Source organism: Protobothrops mucrosquamatus, unplaced genomic scaffold, assembly GCF_001527695.2.
Source record: "Protobothrops mucrosquamatus isolate PMUCROS unplaced genomic scaffold, P.Mucros_1.0 scaffold984, whole genome shotgun sequence".
NCBI lineage: Eukaryota > Metazoa > Chordata > Lepidosauria > Squamata > Viperidae > Protobothrops > Protobothrops mucrosquamatus.
The window spans coordinates 313,003-335,446 of NW_015387224.1; the positions used below are offsets into that span (position 1 = coordinate 313,003).

Sequence of the window (22,444 nt, forward strand, 5' to 3'; positions counted from 1 at the left end):
AAACAACAGCCTAACGATAAACAAACGCCATAAACAACAGCCTAATTAAGGAACTACCAAGGAGCCAGGTAACAAAACCTTTGCAACAAAGAATCAAGCTCAGAGAGCATCAAGGACTCCACTATTATTTATTTACATGAATAAGAGACAATGGGGATTTGAAACATTTAAAGTAAGAAATAATAAAGGAACAGATGATATGTCTCCAGAAGAAAAGCTTATATAATAATAAGAAATCCTACAGGCATTCAGCAACTACCCTATCCTAGGATCTGTGAGGATAAATAAATTGTCAATGAGTTTCTGAACATCATCAGGGTGGAATCCTTATGGATCTCAGGGTGATGCTATTCTGGGGGACAGGCATTCCAACAGAGAAGATACATTGCATCCAGATAGATATTGAGGGTACGTGGGGTGCACCTCCTGCCAAATCTTACCAGACAGGTAGAAACTATTGGAAATACCAAATGACCAGGCTTTATGGTAGTAACTAACACCATGAGGTGAACCAGAAAGCTTACTGGCAAGCTCAAAGAGCAGTGATGTCACATGGCATATCTTGGTATGCCTATTGCTACTTCCATCACTATATTCTGGACCAGCTATACCTTCTGAGTGGTCTTCAAGGAGATTCTCATGTAGAACCTCATGGAGAATGCAATATTCCATTTGTGAGGTGATTGTCAAAAGGGCTCCTGTTCCAGCAATAGTTGCAATTGACACACTAGATAGCCTGCAGACATGGGGACAGTGTCATGTGGATAGCCTGGGGTCAAAATATACACTTGGGTATCATCAATACATTTTTGTAGATAAGCGAATTATTGTGCTGGCATAGGATGCTATTTAGCAAAGATCTGAACTCCTGGAACCAGTCACAGGAATTATGTTGGGGAATATGCCAGCCTTTCTGTTCCAAGTTTGTCAACATATTTGTCCATTAAAACAGGAGGATTGAGCTGCAATGGGTAAAGCAGGTAAATTGGATAAATGAACAGTGAATATGATAAATGAACTTTACTGCCCGTAAATGATGATTTTGGAACTAAAGGGATGAAAACAACAAAAATTCCTTTATCCCATATAAGTCAATAGCCAATTAATTCCCAATACAATGGGGACATGCAAATAAGAAGTTGCAAGGTTGGTACAATTGCAAGGTTTCCAGAGGGTAATAAAAATCTGGTAAAGAACAATACATCCAATAATAAAATTAAATGACATAACTCTTCCATTATGGTTTCCTTATGCATTGCTGCCTAAACTGTCTGACAGGTTAAGGTATGTTGCTGTACCATGATTTATCAATGGAAATTGTCATTGCTTCCAAGTCTAATAATGTAGAAAAATTTTATTTCAGATCCAGGTTATGTCTGTAAAATTACACACATCTAAAACAAGTTGCTTCTTTATTATTTATTTATTTATTATTTATGTCTTGCTTTTATTATTTTTACAAATAAGGTGGTGGTAATATCCAACACACCTTCCTCCTCCCATTTTAACCACAACAACCCTGTGAGGTGGGTTGGGTTTAGAGAAAGTGACTGGCCCAAAGTCATCCAACTGGCTTTCATGGCTAAGGTGGACTTGAACTCATGGTCGCTTGCTTTCTATCCTGGTCCCTTAACCACTGGACCAAACTGGCTCCCCCCTTCCCCGCAAGCTCTTCAAAGGGAGAGATTGAATTCTCAGATTTGAAACAATTGGGACACTTACTAGCAACTTGATCCTTGATCCCACAGATAAAACACTTCAAATCTGATTTGAATGGGAGGAAGTTTAACACAGCAATATCGTGCAAAATACATTAAAATCCCACAATAAAGTTATATTCTGTATTATATCTCCACTTCTGGCAAAGGAGATCTGTTTGTTCTGAGTTGCATTACTTCCATCCCAGAAGTATCCAAAGGTATGAAGAAGGGGAGAGGAAATGGACATAAAAAGGGTACGAAATATTTTTTTCTTTTTATTCTTTATTTGCCTCAGCTCTTCTCATTTTTTTATTTATAGTTGTACAACATTGAAAAAGCTCCTCTAAATTCTTTAGTGTGTGATGATGAACTAGTTCATCCTGCATTTCATTAGAAAGACCATCCTGAAAATTATCTACTAGAACTAATTCATCCCTGGCATAAGCTGAAGCCTTTTATTTATATAGATGTATCTGGCCACCCATCTCAAATACAAGACTCTGAGTGATTAACAGTAATAAAAATGATACAAAAGGTATCTAAAACACATAATACTGTAACACGGAGAATACAGGAAAATTATAAAAATATAAATCAACACAACAACACAACAAATGAGCTCCATCGCACACCTAAGGCTCCAGGCTTGAACACATATCCTCCTTCACTCTATCCTTAGCTTGGTACAATCTATGAATTCATAATTAGCAATAGCTAATTCTCTGCAGCTCTGTTTCTCTGAATAGTATCCATCACTGGGTTGCTGTTGACTGTTGTTGATAGGAACTGCTCAGTGGCAGCTTCATCTGTCAAGAGTCCACAAATAAATGCTACTTGAGAGAGAGTTACTATTTAGTATACTTACAATCCTGGCAAGCTCTTGATTCTAATTATAGCAAGAGTTTGGTTACTTTTTCAACTCTTAAGGTAGTCAAAACATATATGGACTTCATTGGGCAGAAATCTTGTCTCATGAGAAGTTAGAGTAATTCATGTTTAGAAATGTAAGCAGCAGAGGCTTATCCATTAGCTATCCCTCCTTTTTCCTTCTAAATAATGCAATCTAGGCTATGTCATACCCATAAAACATATTTTTAAAAAAGTTTAAAAAAATTAAAAGGGAAAGGAGCCTTGGATTATCCATAGTAAATGTTAATATAGATATATACAGAGCTGCTCAGTTTAACTCTGCTTTGGGGGACTTCCGGTCTTGCGCCCGTAGTGGTCGTGGGAGAGCGAAGCTCCGCTCCCCAGGGCTGGTTTTGTCCTACCAGGGGGACCCTACATGGGTCCGAAGTTGCCCAGAAGAGGTGACCATGGAGAAGGGACACTCTGTTGATCACGAAGCAACAGCAATCGCTTCGTTCGATCTGGGGGAAGCCCTCCGACCCGATCAGCGTCTAGCCCAAGCTACTTGCAGCTGAAGTCCAAGAGCACAAACCTGAACATCAGTGAGAGTATTGATCTTCTTTCTTCTATCTACTAATTGAATCCTTGAGAAAGATCCCCAAAACATGAAAACCTCCGGAAGGGAAGGGAGGGGACTATATCCCTATTCCCTTATAGATGAAAGCAACGAATTAATATTAAGGAGGAAAGAGATATACTAAAATTTAATTTAAAATACTACAGTCTGGATAAATTTAGGAACTAAACAACTGTCAAGATTATACCCTAAAGTATTTTGATGGAATTACAAAAAATACATAACAAAAAATAACTTTTTGATTGAAAAAAAAACCTGAAAAAAGAAATAACTGCTGACACCTAGTGGATAATCAGAATATAGAACACTAACAATAAGGATTCAGAAACTGGCAGAATGCTCAGAGATAAAGAATAATCTGTTCCTTTGAATTGCAAATAACCTTGAAGACAGCTGGGAACAAAGGAAGAGCTAGGCCAGCTATAAGATTAAAAAGTGTCTGAAAGGAAAAAAAACCCAACTGGACTGTTGTTTAAATTTAAGAACTGTTTATGGAAAAGAAAAACTTCAGCTCTTGGCTAATCTTTTAAAGGAGAATCTACAGGAAGGATTTAAAGTGACTCAACATACTGAACTGTAATTTTGAACTGACTGATAATTGACCCTTGAATTAAAACATTGATGAAAGATTATTTGAAGGGGGAGACAACATGGATGCCGTATATGTATCAAAAAATGATAGGATGCCATATTCAATATTTTCTCCTGAAGGATTTAGCCTGGAAAATCAAAGACTTTCAGAAATAATATTTCAAGGCAAGACAAATACTTTGCAGGAGGAAATAAATGCAATTTATTTATTTATAGGACAAATATGGATGACAATAGATTCAAACCACAAGGAAATTCGAAACAACTTTGATGATTTAAATAAGCATATTTCTAATTTAAATCTACAATTAAAAAACACCCAGGAAATAATGACAAATGAACAAACAAATCAGATAAGAGACCACAAATTAGAAGAATACGACCATATTGATGAAACAACAAATGAAAAGAATTACAATCTAATATAAACAGGAAAAAATCTACAAGATTCTGATACAACAATAAAAATGGAATGGACTATAGAATTTTTAGGAGAACTATCAGAGTTTGGGAGACAGAAAGTATACATCTTACTTACTTCATCTTTTGTATTCCCAACAACATTTACAAAAATACAAGAACTGCTGGGTAAGCAGATTATATCAACTTGGAACATTAACTGGCAAAAGAAGACCAGAGACAGATGCAAGGGATTTGACTCGCCCTACCAGATGGACTATTATATGAACAAACACTTATTTGAATATGGTTAAAAGAATAGAGAACCTTGAACATAAAGGGGCCCTATAACAAGAGGGATAAGAGATTTAAGTAATATAGTATGTTCTACAATATATGAAATGTAAAAATAGTGGGTTGATATAACTTTTATTAATATAAGTGATATAAACTGATTGAAAAGGATGTTATACCTAGATATTAAAAGATAGATAATAAGTACAGGATTTCTATAATGCACGATAGGGAAAATTTGGACATTTAGATGACTAACATATGAAGAAATTATAACTGATAAGAATTGGATTGAATATAAGAGAAATTAAGCTTAACAAAAATTACAAAAATAGGATGCATGGTGAATTAATGAGATGGTGGTTATAAGAATAATATAAGCAAAAAATGTTATACATAGAGATCATTATTATTTGTATAAATATAAAAAAATGTGTTTATATTTAACTATTTATATATTAAAAATATAAAGAATTACATTTTCTTTAAGGTTGAAGGAGAATATAAACGGGAGAAGGGAAGATCAAAGAAATATATTATTAATTAATATACTAATTATGGAATTATCAAACTTAATTGTTACTGATTGTTAATTGATTATTATTGTCTTTTTTTCTTTTATTAAAACATAAACCAAGACAACACGCTGTACACTAGGCACTAGAGATTGTTATAGTTAAAACCAATAAAATATGTAAAAAAAAACCTCTGCTTTGGGGAAGTTTTCCAATCCTAAAACAGATTTTTTTTCATTATTAAAATAATCTATAGAACAAATTTGTGCTTATAGTACAGGGACAGGAAAGATGAAAATCCTATTTTTTCTACTCTATTGCCTCCATGGACTAAATTATCTTTAGTTTGTCAAATTCCCTTTTGGGAAAATAAATGCCAGCAGATCTCCTGCCTGATAACTTTCAACAATACTCTTGTGAATGAAGATGTTCACCATTCTTAATAATTGTAATAAATAAGTGTATAAATAAAAATCTTGTCCATGTGTATAATCTGGGATTGTGGCTAGGGCAATGTTGTGTCAGACACACATTCCATGCTAATGTTAAGGTTTTGAAACTGGAACACCAACACAACCAAAACTAAGTTTTGCTTCAAGGATTCCAATTCAAAGCTAGCAGTTAAGACATTGATGTCTATCCTCAGCTACAAAACTCATTGGAAAACTTTGGGCCAGTCAGTCTCTCAGCACACTAACCCACAGATTATTGTTGTGGGCATAAAGTGATCCTATGTAAGATACCTGAGTTCTTTTGGAAAGGTGAAATGGTGGATAATGACATTGATGATATGATGATTGCTGTTGCTGCTCTGCTGCTGCTAGTATAAATGCAGTACTACTATTACTGTATTAAGTGCATCTATAACCATATTCCGGGATAACAAGTCATCATGAATATTATTTATCACTATAACTAGAATTGGACAAATATGATAGATACATAGAGTTTTCCATAAAATAATAGAATGGGTCCTGATCATCTGACTATAGTTCTGAGTTTAGAATGAATTTCTTTTTGTATTAGCTATTTTATATAGCAGCCCTGAATATTGCAGGAATAACTGTGATTTAATGGGGTAAAAATGAAAAAGGAGGTGTTGAAGCTCTCTCAACAATCTATTGGTCATCCTAGCAAACACACTAAGCCAGTTTCCCCCTCCATCACCTCCACCAACTGTACTGAATTACAATACCTATAATAGGAGGTGCAGTTCAACCTATCTAGAGAGTAATAGGTTTGGGAAAGCTGTACTAAACTTTTTATGTGGCAGTACATATAATTGATTAAATGGGATGTTCTTCTGACAAGCATATTTAGTATTGTAACACACCTGAGCCACTCAAAACATGATAAAAAGTTGCATTGCTTTTACTATCTAGAGAATATGCACAAATCCAAAGACCATAGACATCATTACAGATAACCAGGCATAGTAGATGAATGGCCATTAGCATACAGAAACAATAAAAAATTACCACTTTAGGATGAAATGAATGGAAACATTATGTCAGTTTCACACACTATTCTCCCAACCATTTTTATTAAAAGAAATAATATAGAGAATTTATTATAAAAATGATAGACAATCAAAAAGTCTTAGTTATTTCTTCCAAATTTAATTCAAGTGTGCCAAATATCTAAATGTATACAGAGAGGTTTGATATTACCAAATCTCATCAGACTTTTCATTAACTTCAGAAAAGAAGAGCTTATAAAATTGTGTGTTTTTTAAATTAAAAAAAGAAAAGTGTGCTAGATAACATTTGCAGGCATGGCTTTGACATGATCTTATGAGAAAATGTTTGCTTAGAGAGTAAGGAAGCTGTGTGTGTGATGAAAATAAACAATTAAACCACATTTGAACCATGCTTTTAAGTATATTTTAACATGTTAAATTTAACATGTTAAATCAGGTGTCTCAAGCTACACTTCAACCTTTCTGACCTACCTTTAAATATATCAACACAGTTTAATAAAAAAGAGATAATATTTTACTGGAAAAACAACTTGCCAAGTAGTCATAGTATGGCTTTTACACATTGTACCATACATATTGCATATTGCTCACAGGGGAATATTATAAGGACCAGTAAGAGAATTTTTTAAAAAGCTGGCCATGTGGAGATTGATTTAAGAACAGCTAACTAATGCTGTGTTCTGCTAGCATTTTCATTTTGTAAGGAATAACCAGAGATTGTTCCATGAATTATCACTTCTTCCGTGTTGTTCATGAGGCATTTATCCACTAAGCAAGATTACCTTTGGCAAGATACTGCCATTAGGCCAATTCCATCTTGGGGGGAGGGGGCGCTTCAAATATTTTCTTAGTTCAGAATGAATAAAACTTGATAGATGCATTAACACCGGAGTTTGGGGGCTTACTGAGTTCAACAGGGCATACTGATTCTTTCCGGTTATTCCAATTAAATCGTTCTCAACAAAATTCTCAGCAAGAAATGCATTAAGAAAAATGGGAAATTTTGTATCCAAAAATTTTGAGAGCTGAAAAGTGTGCTTGAAGGTCAAACTGCATAGGAATAGAATGTATTTCCAACACAACAGTGAATTCTGGAGACGAAGAGGTTGATATATAAGAGAAATATATAATATACCTATTCTTGAATTGATTGACATATTATGACATGAGCCTCTGATACTTGGACCAAAGGATTACACATCATTTTTGTTTTATTTTAAAATGGCAAGCAACATTTTAGCTGTTATATATTATGGCATATCTAAAATGAAATACTCTTAAAAAAAACCTAGAAATTGGAGCATGCATTTAATTAGCAGAGTTGCTTCCCTAGAAGTATTTAGATGGTTACACAAACTTCATTTTATACCTCCTACTTCTTTTAATGTTTGCTTATGATCTCTCATAAACCAGCAGAAGCAGGTCAGACAGAGAGTTAATATATGTAATCTACAATTTGTGCTTGTTTTAAGATACCAAGGAGGAAAATATCTGCCCCATCCCACCCCAAAAACAGTAAGCTATGAGCAAGGATCACAAGATAGTGATTGGATAAAGAATATGTGAAAGAAGCTAATGCTGTCTGGCTCCCCACAAGAGATGCCCATGGTTTGAGGATTAGTAAGACAGTCTGACTTCCTTCAGGAACAAGAGGGAACGTTTCAATTTCCATAGTTCTTTCAGCCTTACAATCTGGTTACATTCTGCAAGTGATCTCTTGCACAAAAGAGTACCCCCATGAAATGATAACTTAAGAGGCAAGAAGCAGTAACTTACGGCATATACTGGTATTGTGGCAGCACATTAAGATTTATTAAATCATGTGTCTTTCTGGGGAATATATTTAGAATATTATTGATTCTTTACGATTCTCTTCTCTTGCTCTTCATTTTGATGCAACAACATTCTCATGGCCAAAGATAAATCTTTGACAAATTTCAATATTTCAGACATCTAGACAATGACTTCCTGCAGAGTTAGCAATATTAAATGTAAATGAGAATGGTGGGAAACTATACTAACTCACCAAAAAATACCTACGGTCATGACTCCTTAAAATGGACAAAACCTTTCACTTCACACTTTTCTACTGCTTGTATTACCAGATATAATTCATTGACTTTATAGATTTCAGGTATACTGAATCAAATTTTGCATCAAAGCCCTTCAGAACATGACAAAGCCTATTGTTACTAACTTCTTATATAAGATTTTGAGCTTTTACTTTCACTATTTAAAAAAAATCTATTTTCAAGGACTAATACAATGCAATAAGCTTGAACTTCCAAAAACACTTAGTGAAATCTGACATTTGGGGAAAGTTTAGGTCAAATATAAATATAATAACAACCACTACAAACATGTTGTTTTATTTCATCAAATTATGGCATCCTGCATGAGTTGTTGCTTTTTCATTCCAATTGAGTTTTATAGATGTCTTTGTGAAAAAAAGACAGACCCTTGGGCATATGGCCAAATGAGTGCCTTGTAAGCAATGTGGTATGTATATTTTAAAATTGAAGCATTTGCTTGAACAAAAGATCACTTTATTGGACAATGAGAAAAGTTCTGAACTGGACCAGGGAAGGATCTTGAGTGATTTCAGAATGGATGTGGCCATTGATATATATTGCTGTAATAATCTGACCTCTGTGGAACTCATCAGAAGTGTCTATGTCAGACTGCAATCCATTCCTATTTTCATTGCTAGTATGAACAACAGGGAGACCCTTAATACTATTTACTTTTCAAAAAGAATGAAAGAAAGATTTGCATGGGGATGGGGATGACACTAGTCAACAGATAAAGTTCCTATAGAAGCAGTAGGCTTAGCTACGATTACCAGTCTGAACAGCTGTAGCTGCAGGCAGATGGAACAATATTTGGTCAGACACTAGCAGCTGGCTAGCATGTTTGGCTCTTGCTGTTTCTCTAGTTCCAGGCAACTCAGCTTGACTTACTTCTTCTTTGCATTGACATTTCTGCAGACCCAGTTCATGCCATCCTTTAAAGACAGTAGAAAAAGAACAGTAGGTTAGACAAAATAGGTAACCAGATCCTGACAAATTTTCTCTTAGATTGGTTTGCAAAAGCACTTTTTCCGTCTTCTCTTGGTTCCCTCTACTACAGGTTGTCCTTGACTTATGATCACAATTGTACATTGACCACACAAACGTACAGCAGCAATTCCAGCCCCCCCCTCAATGCAATTATTAATCAAGAATCAAGGATCTTTAAGCGAATATCCATCCCAATCCAAGCAATTCTAGGCTTCGCCCTTCCAAATCCTGAATCTCAGTAAGGTAAGGCACTGCCTGCAACTTCCCCCCCCACACACTTATTTCTCCCATCTCTGTTCTTTAAATGGCTTGCACCTTGCTTAGCAGTACGCCGAGCAGCCCCATAATCATACGGTTCTGGGGCTGTTTGCCATGTCCTTGGAAGCCTCAGGTGTACCAGCCCGATGGGCACCAGCCCACACCAACAGCAAGTGTTATCAAGCATTCATTTGCCCAGTTGCCTTCTCTCCCAATTCCCTGCAATGACTTTTCTCCTTTTTTGTCCATCTGCCGCAGCCAAAGCAAAAGCCCCTTGCTGTCTCTTGCAGACCCAGCTTCTTCAGCGAACGTTTCCTACACATGCCTTCGAGTGCTCTCTTTGTAAATCCCACTGTTCTTAGAATGCTGGACTGTCTCTGTAAAGCTGCCTTGTCTTCAAAACTCTATGCTGTCTTCGTAAAGCTGCGGTGCCTTACAGCAGCTTTTAGAAAGCAGTGCAGCTTTATAAACACAGTGCAGTTTTACAAAGACTGTATAGTGTTCCAAAGGCTTAGTAACATGTAGAAAACATGTAGAAAACATTTGCCAAAGAAGCTAGATGAAAAAGGAAGACAGCAATGAGGAGAAACCACTTAGAAGTGGCTGTACTGTCCTTATGTTATGCAATATATTAATACATAACCATGAATGATTTTTGACAGATGTTAAGATGAGAAATAGAACTTTTGTTTAATATCTCTGGTATCAGGACCAATATATACCATGTACTATTGTACATATATTATATACAATAGTAAGGAGTGCATCTTGCTATACAAGCTGTTGTTGAAATAAGCTGCAGACGCAGTAGAGGCACTTCTGTGCCTTCTAGTTGTGAATGGGCCTCCAGAATTCCAAACTCTAATGATCATAGATTCAATGAGCAACGATTCAATCAGAACAAGCACAACAATCCATAATTCTGGGGGAAGACAGGAGTAACTGAAACTCTATCAGATAAACCCTCATTTTAAAGATAGGTCTGACAACAGCACTGTTTCAAGAAGATCATAGAAACATTAAAGTAGCATTATGATAAACTTATGCAAGAAATGTGAAATCATACCAGGTGACAAATTCTCAACACTTTATATGTGAGCAAGCAAAGGTGTAATTCTTAAAACGGCTGAAAATTTGCCACCATAGAATCACTAAACACAAAAGAAAAAGATTAAGAAAATGTGTTTTTTGTGCTTCTCTGTTTAACCAAATCATGGCATATGCACTGGCACAAATAATGCTTTCTGACTCTTCATTGTCAATGTAAGATCCCAAGCCAGAGTAAATAGCCATATTACTTCCTTACTATCAATTTCCAGCCAAATGTTTAGTTTTGGGGGTAGGTAAAACTTCTATGTACTTTGGGAGTGCTCAAAGGGTTGCAAAAAATGTTGCCGACCATGTTTGGCTCATTCATCTATATAAATAAAAATGTAAATGTTCGTTTGTTCAAAATCTTAAATCTCCGAAAGTTCTTCACTGATTGCTTTGAAATTTTGACACAACGTTGCATTCGAATACGCGCGTGTTTTTATATACCTACTATTATATAGATGTCACACCTGTGACATAAACGTGTGCTTTCTCTTTTCTTTCTTTTCCATTTAACCAGACTGAGCCACAGCAACGCGTGGCCGGGTACAGCTAGTATTTATATAATAAAATACTGATACCTAGCCTGGGTATGTTTGGCTTTTGAACTGCTTTTTCTAAAATGAACTAAAGTAACATGGTGTAAAAAATACTGCCTGAATACATATACTTTTACTAATAAAGAACACATTTGTACTGATTAGTATATCTCATGATGTGGATGAAACCCCCTTGAGAAAACTCTATTACCACAATGCCTTGCACATTCACATTTTCAACTCCATTTTATAAATCCTCATTTATATATTACAAGTATCAGTGTGAATTAAACTGATACTTATTCTGAAGTATAAGGGAGATCCAGCTAGCGTGATTGTCTATCTCCTTAGTTCACCTCCTTAAATAGGAAGAAGCAAATCTGCTTACAGTAAAACTCTCTGACATTAGGAGGCATGATTACTGTAATGAAAGCTATTTTCTCAGCTATGGCAACAGTTTCTCTTCACTGACACTCATGAGGGTAAAATAGGCACACACCCATATCCAAAGCATCTTGATTATAACTTTTCATTGGGTAATCAATGAAAATCAAACCAACTTTTCAAAAGGGCATTGGTACACGATCACAGCAGATTCCAATCTTAATTAATATTTTTAGTTAAGGAAACTCATTTTAAATAATTTTCTAAATGTATAGAATTTATTCATTATAATGTAATCTCAATCATCTTGAAGTCTGTAATCTTCCTGATTTTATACACTATAGTATCACCTAGAAAACTAATTAAACCAGTGGTTCTCAACCTTCAACCGATCGTTAAGTCGAGGACTAAACCAGTCGTAAGTCGAGGACTACCCAACCGGTCGTAAGTTGAGGACTTTCCCTGCCCGAGAGCGCCGCACATGCATGGTTCTGCCCCCTGCGCCGGCCGAGACGTAGCTGGCAAGCGGCAGAGACGGAGCAGGCCGACCACCAGCTGGCCCAGCTCAAGGGAGGTAAGGCACCCGCCGGAAAAGGGGAAAAAAATGGCGGACAGCCTTGCTTGGTGACCCCCGTGAAATGGTCGATCGACCCCAAATGGGGTCGCGACCCATAGGTTGAGAACCGCTGAATTGAACTGACCTTCCAACCCCTACATTTGCTACAATATTCTTTTTTCATATTATGCCTTCGGGTTAGGACAAAATTCCTCCTATTAATATATTATCCATACTCTTCAGTTACCTACCTCTCACCCTCAAATCAGCTCTTAACTTCCTGTGTACTTTCCATCTCCCATATGACATATTTACTATCCTATCATTAAATTCTATATATGGAATCTCTGGGTACTTTCTTAATGTCATGAGTCAGGAGTAAAATATCTAACAGTTCAGTTGTACATATTTTTGCAAGAAGTTAAGTTCCCTAAGCTCAGTTTGATTTATTTCATCGGTAAATGAGTTCAGAATTGCAACACACTGTTGCCTGAGAAGCCAGAACTTCAGTTCTTGATACTAAGATCTGATTATAAATTATTAATTTTAAAAGAAAAACCACTTAGGACATGCCATAATCTCTTCTTAATCATAACTACAGCAAATAAGTGTCAGTTATTCCAGAGGGGCATATTCCCAAGAAAACAAGTAAATGACCGCAACTTAAGTAAAATGGATTTTTTTCCCCCAAAAGATTTGCACAACAATATGCATTTTCAATATGCACTTAATGGACTTTTGCTGATTAAGATCGAATGATGAGGCTTTATTATTTGTTAACAGATAAAGAATGAAGAGATTTTTGATTGAAATGTTAGGGAAGATGTTCAGTTACTGAAATTGCTTGTACTTTTCTTGATCAAAGAGGAAGTCTATTCTATTTTTTTCTAGGTTTTTTTCTATTTTATATATATTCTCTCTTTTCCCTATCCCCCTTTTTCTGTCTGCATTTTTATCTTTTTGTCTTTTTAATATTTCTCTTTGTATTCATTTTTTATCTTTATATTTTTAAACTTCAATAAAATTATTTTCAATTATTATTCAGCAATAATGTCTCGCGTTCCTTAGCCATTTCTAAAGTCAGTTTCTATTATTTATTTTCATAGCAAAGCTTCAACAAGATCCACAAGGAGTTAGGTCAAGAGTAGATGAGAGGAAAAGCTTATATCTCATTTTTCATGTGGTTCTGTGTGATTTATACACCACAATAATAATATACTGTATTTATAACGCTGTATTATTTTTTTCCATAACAATAATGGTGATACTGCTATAAAGTTATATATATACTTGTACAATAATGTCATGTTACCTTGTTATATCTTATATATTTTCCCCACACATCATTCCCATGTGTAAACCTGCCTTTTAAAGAAGTGAGAACTATTCCTATGAACTTTCTACTTTTATATAAGTTAAAAACAAAACAATCTTGTTTTCATTTTGAGAAAAGAAGGAAGAACAAAAGGCAAAATCCAGGATGACAGTGATTGGACAACAGCATTTTGTGGATGTGAATGAAAGAAGGATGATCACACCTAGGTTGATTCTGAAGGGAGAAGACACTCTAAATTTATATGCAATTGTATGAGAGGCAAATGGTTTTTATATTTAGTCAAATTCTTGTGGGGGAGAAGGCTTAACTGGGAAGGAAGTAATTCTGCTGACTTATCTTTCTATGAAACTATTTTTAAGCTGCACTGAAAGAAATATCAACATATTTTTACAGTTCACGAATGCAATATTTCAAAAGACTAGAAATTAAACTAAAATTAATTTTTCACCTAGCTCTCTTTCAAAAAACTTTAAAAGCTTTTAGTACCACTATTGCTGGGTTACAAGATTGTATAGTAGCTGAATTTTAAGCTTGTTTTAAAATCTAACAAAATCTATCTTCCATCCCACCATCCAGATCAGTGTTTCTCAACCTTGACAATTTTAAGACATGTGGACTTCAACTCCCAGAATTCCACAGCCAGCAATGCTGGCTGTGGAATTCTGGGAGTTGAAGTCCACATGCCTTAAAATTGTCAAGGTTGAGAAACACTGATCCAGATCATGTTTTCTTTAAGAAATTTTGAAAACCCTATACAGGTACTCCTCGACCTACAACAGTAGGCTTAGTGACCATTCAAAGTTACAACAGCACTGAAAAAAGTGATTTATGACCGTTTTTCACACTTATGACTGTTGCAGCATCCCCATGGTCACATCATCAAAATTCAGGCGCTTGGCAATTGACTCATATTTATGACAGTTGCAGTGTCCTGGGGTCATGTGATCACCTTCTGACAAACAAGTCAAGGGGAGAGCCAGATTCACTTAACAACCGTTACTAACTTAACAACTGTGGCAAGAAGAGTCATAAAATGGGGCAAAATTCACTTAACAACTGCTTTGCTTAGCAACAGAAATTTTGGGCTCAATTGTGGTCATAAGACCAGAACCACCTGTATACATAGATATATTATTTCACATTTTATAGTTTGACATCATAAAATGTGATGCATGCAAAAAATGTGGAGCAAATGTATATGCTTAGAAAATCTGGTAGCATTATATCTGCATCGGGCATGCTAGATACATTGGTACCAGAAGAATAATACGTCTGCCCTTGGCATGTAACTTTGATGAAGATAAAATGCCTATCTGTCTCAAAGATCTATTCCTCATCCATGTTTGATACAAAAGGAGTATTTTTTCAGAAAAAGCAAGCATTTTTAATTAGAAATAAAATATTCCAACATTCTACAATGACCAAATGTATTTCCTGTTTAAATTAACTTTGATTTTGGCCTCTTCTAGATAAAAGCTTTATTGACCATATGTTTTGACTGTTGAAGCTCATATTGTGGATGATGGGAGATGTTTGGAATCTAAGAAAACAAATGCCAAATGAATGTAGCCATATTTGTATAAATGATTCGTAACTTGGAAACTGACAAAATACTAAGAAATGAGGACAGAATGTTATTTACAACAAAGGCAATAGTCATCTTTTTAACCTTGTTTAGGTTAAAAGTACTTCCTTATTAATTATGATACCATACAGAATCAGCAGAAAAACCTTTCAACTCAACAGAAGAGCTTTCCATGTTTTAAAATAAGTAAAGTAATATACATTCATATCATCCCAAACTTCCTCAGAAAATTATTAAGCCTTAAATCTGAAATTAATTACAGGTAGTTCACACTTAACAATTGTTCCTTCAGCAACTGTCTGAAAATACAGTGGTGCTGAATGAAGGGACTTATGACCTGGGCCTGGAGTTAAGGGTTAGGGTCATACAATGAAAAGTTGGGCGGTTGGCAGTTAACTCACCCTTACAACTTCACGGGCACTGCAACTTCCCTCACTCGCCCCCTATTTCTTATCCATCTATGCTCTTAAACACCCAGGAAACTCTGACAACTGGGAGTGAAAAAGCTCTCCCATACAAATACTAAGGAACAAACACCTGGGAAGCCCCAACCCAGCCTTGCTCTAGAATCCAGGGGAGAGAGAGGAGCACACATAGCTCCCAGCCCCAGAAAGTACCTGGCTATAGTTGCCCCAGAAAGTACCTGGCTATAGTTGCTATAGTAGCTCTGCTATTCAACGGGCCACCATTTAAAAGGAAGAAAAAATTCACTGGAGTCCACATTGGAGAGAAGTAATGAGTGGCAACAATAAATATCAGAGGGAGGAAGTGGAGACTGAGGGAAAAGCAAAAGAAAACCATAGCTGCCATGAGAAGCAGGAGGAAGCCACTCCCACCATAACAATCTAACATTGAGCCAGGAGAACAACCTGTGTCTACCCTTTAGAAAAGACCAAAAATATTTTACAAAGAGCAGCATCCAGCATGGGAAATCCCAAGCAAGTCTCCTTTTCTCAATGTCCAAAGAGGAAGATGCATGGGGGCAGCCATGTTTTTCTTTCTTTTTCCCTTGGTCCCCGCTTTTTCCTTCTACCACCTATTTTTGCCACTCACCACTTTCCTCCATCTGGACTCGTGATTTTTTCCCACCTTTGTAACTGGAAGCCTGTTGGGATAGCAGAGCCATTGAGGGGAGAGGGAAACCCCTTACCTGCTGGCTAAAGTCCTCAACAACTGTAGCCAAGTCAGCCTGGATGGGGCTGCACAGACATGTGGCCTTTCATGGGGAGTAGAGCGCTTTGTACCATGTTCTTGGAGCTTCCGGGTGTTTTGTGCTTCCTGGGGGTGGCGCTTTTTTGCCATCCTACTGGGACAGGCTGAGGCTGTTGAGACCCCCAGGTTTGACTTATGTGACCTCCCTGTGTGCACACTGCACTGCAGCACTCCCTAATTTGTGTGCACCAGGCCTCCCAGGGCCATTTCCACCCTGCTGAGGCACTCCTGCACTCCTTTCCTGGAACTCCATTCACTTAACCTGTGCAATCACTTTACAACCACATACAGGAATGCTGGAATCATGGTTGTTGATTGAAGCAGTCATCTCACTTAATGACCATTTCACTCAATGACCAAACTTCTGGTTCCAATTGTGGTCATTAAGCAAGACTATCTGTACAACAGTGCTGCACAAATGGTACTTTTACAACAAATGGCTGGTCCCAGAAGTTACAACTGCAGCGCCCCCACAGTCACTTGATCAAAATCTGACTGCCTAGCAGCCCACCTGTACTTGACTTCTTCAACCCCCCCCACACACGTACATACTTGCCTATCTCTTCCATTTTGGCCTCCTGCACTCTGCAGCCCCTGCTGCCCTGTGCTTTGCCATTCCAGCTGACTTTTGCCAAGTTTTTGCTTTCGCTGCCCAGCCTAGCCCTTCACAAGGCAGCTACTGCATAAATGAGGCTTTCTTCCCAATGTTACATGTGGCAGTTTCTTCACAAAACCTGGGGAAGAAGGCCTCACATGGGCAGCAGTTGTCTTACAAAGAGCCAGGCCCGGCATGGCTCATCAACACTGGGAGCGAGATGATTGCAAAGGTCAGCTGGGGCAGCAGAGGAGGGCAACAGGTGTCTCGGAGTGTAGGGCAACAAGGGTGTTTGTAGTTACAGCTTCACAGTCCACTGGGATAGATGGGGCTTTCTGCCATGGTGCTGGACTGAAGAAAAAGGAAGGTATAGAAAAGGAATGGAAATTGGAATAAATAAAAGGTCTTTACTTTCCCCAATATCCCAATGGTTTTCTGTTTGTTAATGAATATATTATGCATATTAATGGAGCTCTATAAGGACCTAATCTTCAGCTTTTGAAATTGCCCAGGCTATCTTGTTTTGGTCCAGAGTGCATCCCATCTTGACCGGATTCTGAAATTTAACTCAGGGAAAATGGAACTTCATCCTGCATTTTATTTTATTTTCAGCACACTTTTACTGAGTCCTACTGTCATCAATCTTATTCTAGATCTCGTTGGTGACTCTGCCTAATGCAGTAACGCACACACATACACACATATCCTATTAATAGGGCCAAAACAGGATTATAGAGGGACCACTTACAAATACGGAATGATACGTACGTACTTATACTGTTCACAATTTTACACAATATAAAATATAAGAGCTTATTAAATAATTATTTGTGGCCAAAACAAATTAAGAAGGATGGCTAAATAAAAACTGGTACAATAAAAACTATTACTCTTAAAACTAAATTGCAATATAGAACGTATGTTGCTAAAGGAAGCAAATAATTACTTGAGGACAATCCAAGAAGAATGGGGGCAAAAATATGAATCAGTGTGTGATTTGCAATGGAGAAATCCATCATACATAGAACCTCTCTCTTGCCGAGTGAGTTAAAAATTACATTTCTCCATTATGCATTTGCTTCATAGCTTACACTGAAAACATTGGGATGCAAAACAAGGGGAATGCCTATCTCTCTCAGATCAGTAGAAAAGCCATTCTGCCAAAATAAACACTGTCTCCTCACCGACACGCCCTCTCCTGTCAGGGCTGAACAAGACTGAATCTGCCAGACTCTATCCCGGATTGTGTGCAAGTTCAGACCCTCTGCAATCTCTGCAGCAGGGGCTGCTGTCAGTAAATCTTGTTTGTTTGCAAAGATGAGTACTGGAACGCCACTTAGCTTTTCTTCATCCACCAGCTCTGCTAGTTCCTGAAATGTAAAGACATGTGCAGAATTTTTTATAAAATGAACAAGATTTTTTATTTATTTATTTATTTATTTATTTATTTATTTATTTAAATTTGTATACCGCTCTATCTCCCTTACGGGACTCAGGGCGGTGAACAGGCGATAATAAAAATCACAATAAATATACTCAAATTTCTATTCTAAAATCAGATTAAATAAAGGCCTGCTCTAAAATACCCCATATAAAACCTTTACTAAAACATAATTAAGACTACGCCAGGCCGGCCGCACGGAATAGATGGGTTTTCAGGGCTCGGTGAAAAAGGCGCAGGTCCACAGTTGTACGTAGGTCGGGGGGTAGGTCATTCCAGAGGGCAGGAGCTGCCACAGAGAAGGCTCTCCCCCTGGGGGTCGCCAGCCGGCACTGACTGGCCGACGGCACCCTAAGGAGGCCCTCTCTGTGGGAGCGGACTGGCCGAAGGGAGGTGTTTGGTAGGAGGCGGTCTTGCAAATACCTAGGTCCATTGCCATGGAGCGCTTTAAAGGTTGTTACTAACACCTTTAATTGTTTCCCTAAACAATTCTGGAGAAATATTGTAACCTAATGTTTTATTGTAGCCGTATTGATGCTAGAATAAAGAGTCCAGGTATATAACACAAGCAAGCACTAACACCATAACCTAAAATAAGTTTTTCTAAAATTATAACAAGAGTATAATCTAACTGCCTTCAGGGCAACAGCAATGGATTGCCAATCCCAACCTTCAAGATACTAGTACTTGTGGAACAGCCAATGTAACATATACAAGCACACTTATAAACTGAATTTGCCAGTATAATGGAATAACTCTTAAAAACAATTTATTTTAGCCTATAAATGCTTCAATTTCTGCAAGAATCCTAAATATAAACTTTAAAGTTTAATTCAGTTTATTCATCTCTAATATATGGGTCATTGATGCATCTTTTTTTTTTTAAAAAAAGTGTAATCTTTATAAGGCAATTTTGACTACTAAAAGGAATACTGAGCATCCCTGTATAATGCGCTTATGTATTAATTTATATACTCATTAAATGAATGCATTAAAGATTAAATACAAACCAATCCTGCAAATACCATTCTAAACTAAATTAACATTGACCTTAAAAACATTCCTAAAATTAAGGGGTAGGAACTTACGATGCAGCATACTCAAATTTCACATTTTCTGTTAATGGCATCAAAAAAGGGAAATAAATGGATGCAAAATGATAATTAGCATATCAAAGATGAACATACACTTTGGATGGTTGGATGCAGCTGGAAAAGTGTTATAATTATCAAAGCTGCTCGATATAACATGGAGACCTTACATAATTCAACTGATGTGAACATTGTATCATAAATCAGAATTTACCAATCACCGCATTAAATTATCAGGAAAACGTTCATATTTTTAAGATGGTACTGCAGAGTCTATATAATTCAGATCTGAGTGCAAAAAAATAAAAATTATTTGGGTCAAACTTGTGAAAATTGAAAAGGGACTTTAAAAAATAATTTCCCTGTTTTCAGCTAATTTCCAAATTTGACAGAAAGCTGTAACTTAAATGAAACTCCATTTTTATTACTATACGTTCCACGTCAAATTCTGACAAATTTCATTGTACTGTATCCCTACTTTCAAAAGCTGTGACATACTTACTTGACCAGTTTCTTCAAATCTTTTTCTATCAGCACTATCAATGACATAAATCTACAAAGCAAATAAGGAAAATAGGCTTAAAAATTCAACTGTATGATGCCATTTGACAGACAGTATATCTGTAATAACAAGTTTTTGCAATAATAATCTCTCAAAATTAAGTAATTAATGCCTGTTAAAATTAATGAATGTTGAAACGGGAAAAATCTGTCTGGAATAAAATCGTCAGCCCTTTTTTTTAGTGTTTTATAACACTTTTTTCAGCTGTGAGCTGTATCCGAAAAAGGACAGAATCCTTTAGCATCATTAGCTATAGATATATATGTAGGGAGAAAAAATACACAAGTTTTTATTTAATAAGTGATAACTTACTGATGTACCTGTTATCACAAGTTGTGATTACTGGTACACTACAACTCATTCTTTTTGTACCTTGGTTTCTGCCCTCCTTTACTTCTTCTGCCTCTCTGAATACTTTGGGTCTTGGGGGTAAGGGAAAATGATGGGGAAAGCTATGACTCCTGGTGTTTATGACTGCAATCTAGGAGAATTGAGCCCATACTTTAGCCACCACAAAGCATTTAAATGAAGTCTTTCCAATTGTAAGTTAGGATCTCAAGATAGACAACTGTTTCAAACAATCATGTCTTAAGCTGAGAGATAAATGTGAGCCTATACACCCAACATCTTCCTGCTATACAAATGGGAACACTACCTTCCAGTTTTTTTCAGATTGAGAAACTATAGTTACTAATTTAAGAACAAATCAGAATCCTAAACTATGTTATGAGGTTCATTTAGGATTCTGGCTTTCTCTAAAGGTAGAAAGTGCTTTGCCCCAGTTCAAAGTTAAAAAAAGGGGGAGAGGAATGATGATGATGATGATGATGATGATGATGATGATGATGATGATGATGATGAACTGAAGACTAGTGTACTTAGGACTATGTAGGAAAAAGCAATGGTTTGTGTTTGTGGGCAGTTTCTTTCAAATGTTGGTTACCGTCCAAACTAGGCTAATATAATCCTTTGATTATCCTGTACACCAAGTTTGACAATTATGTCATTCTAGGATGTTTACTAGTTGCATAACTGGTCATGGGAACAATATATATACATCATCCCAAAGACAACATTTATAATAATGACCTGCTTTTATAGTCCTAATGAAACAGTGGATTAAGCTTAAGAGGCAGCTATGTTTGCAGAACCACTCAACAAGATCCCTGGAGCATCTGACTGTCTCTAGGATTTCTCATCTAAGCTTAACTTATGAGAAGCACCTAACTAGAACTTGAGAAGGCAGACCTAATGCCAACATCACAATGAACAGCATTGCGTCAAGCAGCATAGATATACATTATCAAGTCCCTATTTCCATATCTGGAAGGTTTTTTTGCAAAGCGGCTGCAGGTGTATGTCTGAATATGCAATCATTCAAATATACACACCTTTATTTGTGCATAGCTTCCAAAGAGCACAGGTGTGGGAGACTGAAGTATCTCCCATTCAAACACACCTGCATGTTTATGAATGTGCAATCACTTCATGTGTTAAAAATATTCTTGGAAGGGCCTCTCACTTGTGCAATATTCTTCAACTCTGAGCTAAGACAGGTTTCTTAGCTAGCATGCTGTCTGTTTACAAAAATCCCTTTAAGGCAAACCAAACTAATGTAGCCCCTAATCCAGCTTTCCCTTTACTATAATAGTGGGTTAAAATGAAATAACAGAAGAAACTATGCCTTTGGGTTTAAAATCTCAGTATGAAGGATGTTTGGATAAATCATTTTTGAAAGGAAATTGTTATGTATAAAAAACTGATTTTATATGAATTTGCTCACTGTGTTTGTGTATGAAATGTCAGTTTTCTTTTTGCACTTCTTAGATGAAGGAATTTAAAGTTAAACATTTCTTTGCTTCATAATAGCTGTACAAGAAAGACCAGATTAGAGTTTAAAAATCAGTATCTAATTAAAATCTTTATCCTTTATAGGATAATTAAATTTGCTAGGATACAATATATATTGTTAATCACATGCTATTTTGTCCACATAGAATCTTAGCATCTATTACAGTCATACTTTACTTGAATAGATCATTCATGTGATGCTATTACATGGGAATATGTTCATTTCATTGCTACTAATTTATCAAAAAGTAGCATCCTAAATGTAATAATAAACTTGTACAAAATCTGCATAACATCAGCAGTGAATTCTTTTTGTGATCTAGACAGTCTTTCTTTGAAATAAAAAAAATTCCAGTCAGCTTTCTTCAGCACTAAATTTTTATTCATCAATCCTTTGAAAGACTGTCTCCATTATTAC

At 36.4% G+C, this 22,444-nt stretch overlaps 1 protein-coding gene across 1 annotated transcript in view; it reads right to left on the reverse strand.

Moving 5' to 3' along the window:
• Positions 1-8,818: 8,818 nt before the first annotated feature.
• ARL3 (ADP ribosylation factor like GTPase 3) overlaps positions 8,819-22,444 on the reverse strand; it is a 30,983-nt gene continuing 17,357 nt past the window's right edge. Inside the window, exons 4-6 of the mRNA XM_015819772.1 lie at positions 20,116-20,166; positions 18,266-18,451; positions 8,819-9,469 (exon numbers count right to left, since the gene is read on the reverse strand). Of these exons, the coding sequence (XP_015675258.1) occupies positions 9,422-9,469; positions 18,266-18,451; positions 20,116-20,166 (285 nt within the window). The 3' untranslated portion in view covers positions 8,819-9,421. The remainder of the gene's footprint in view (positions 9,470-18,265; positions 18,452-20,115; positions 20,167-22,444) is intronic.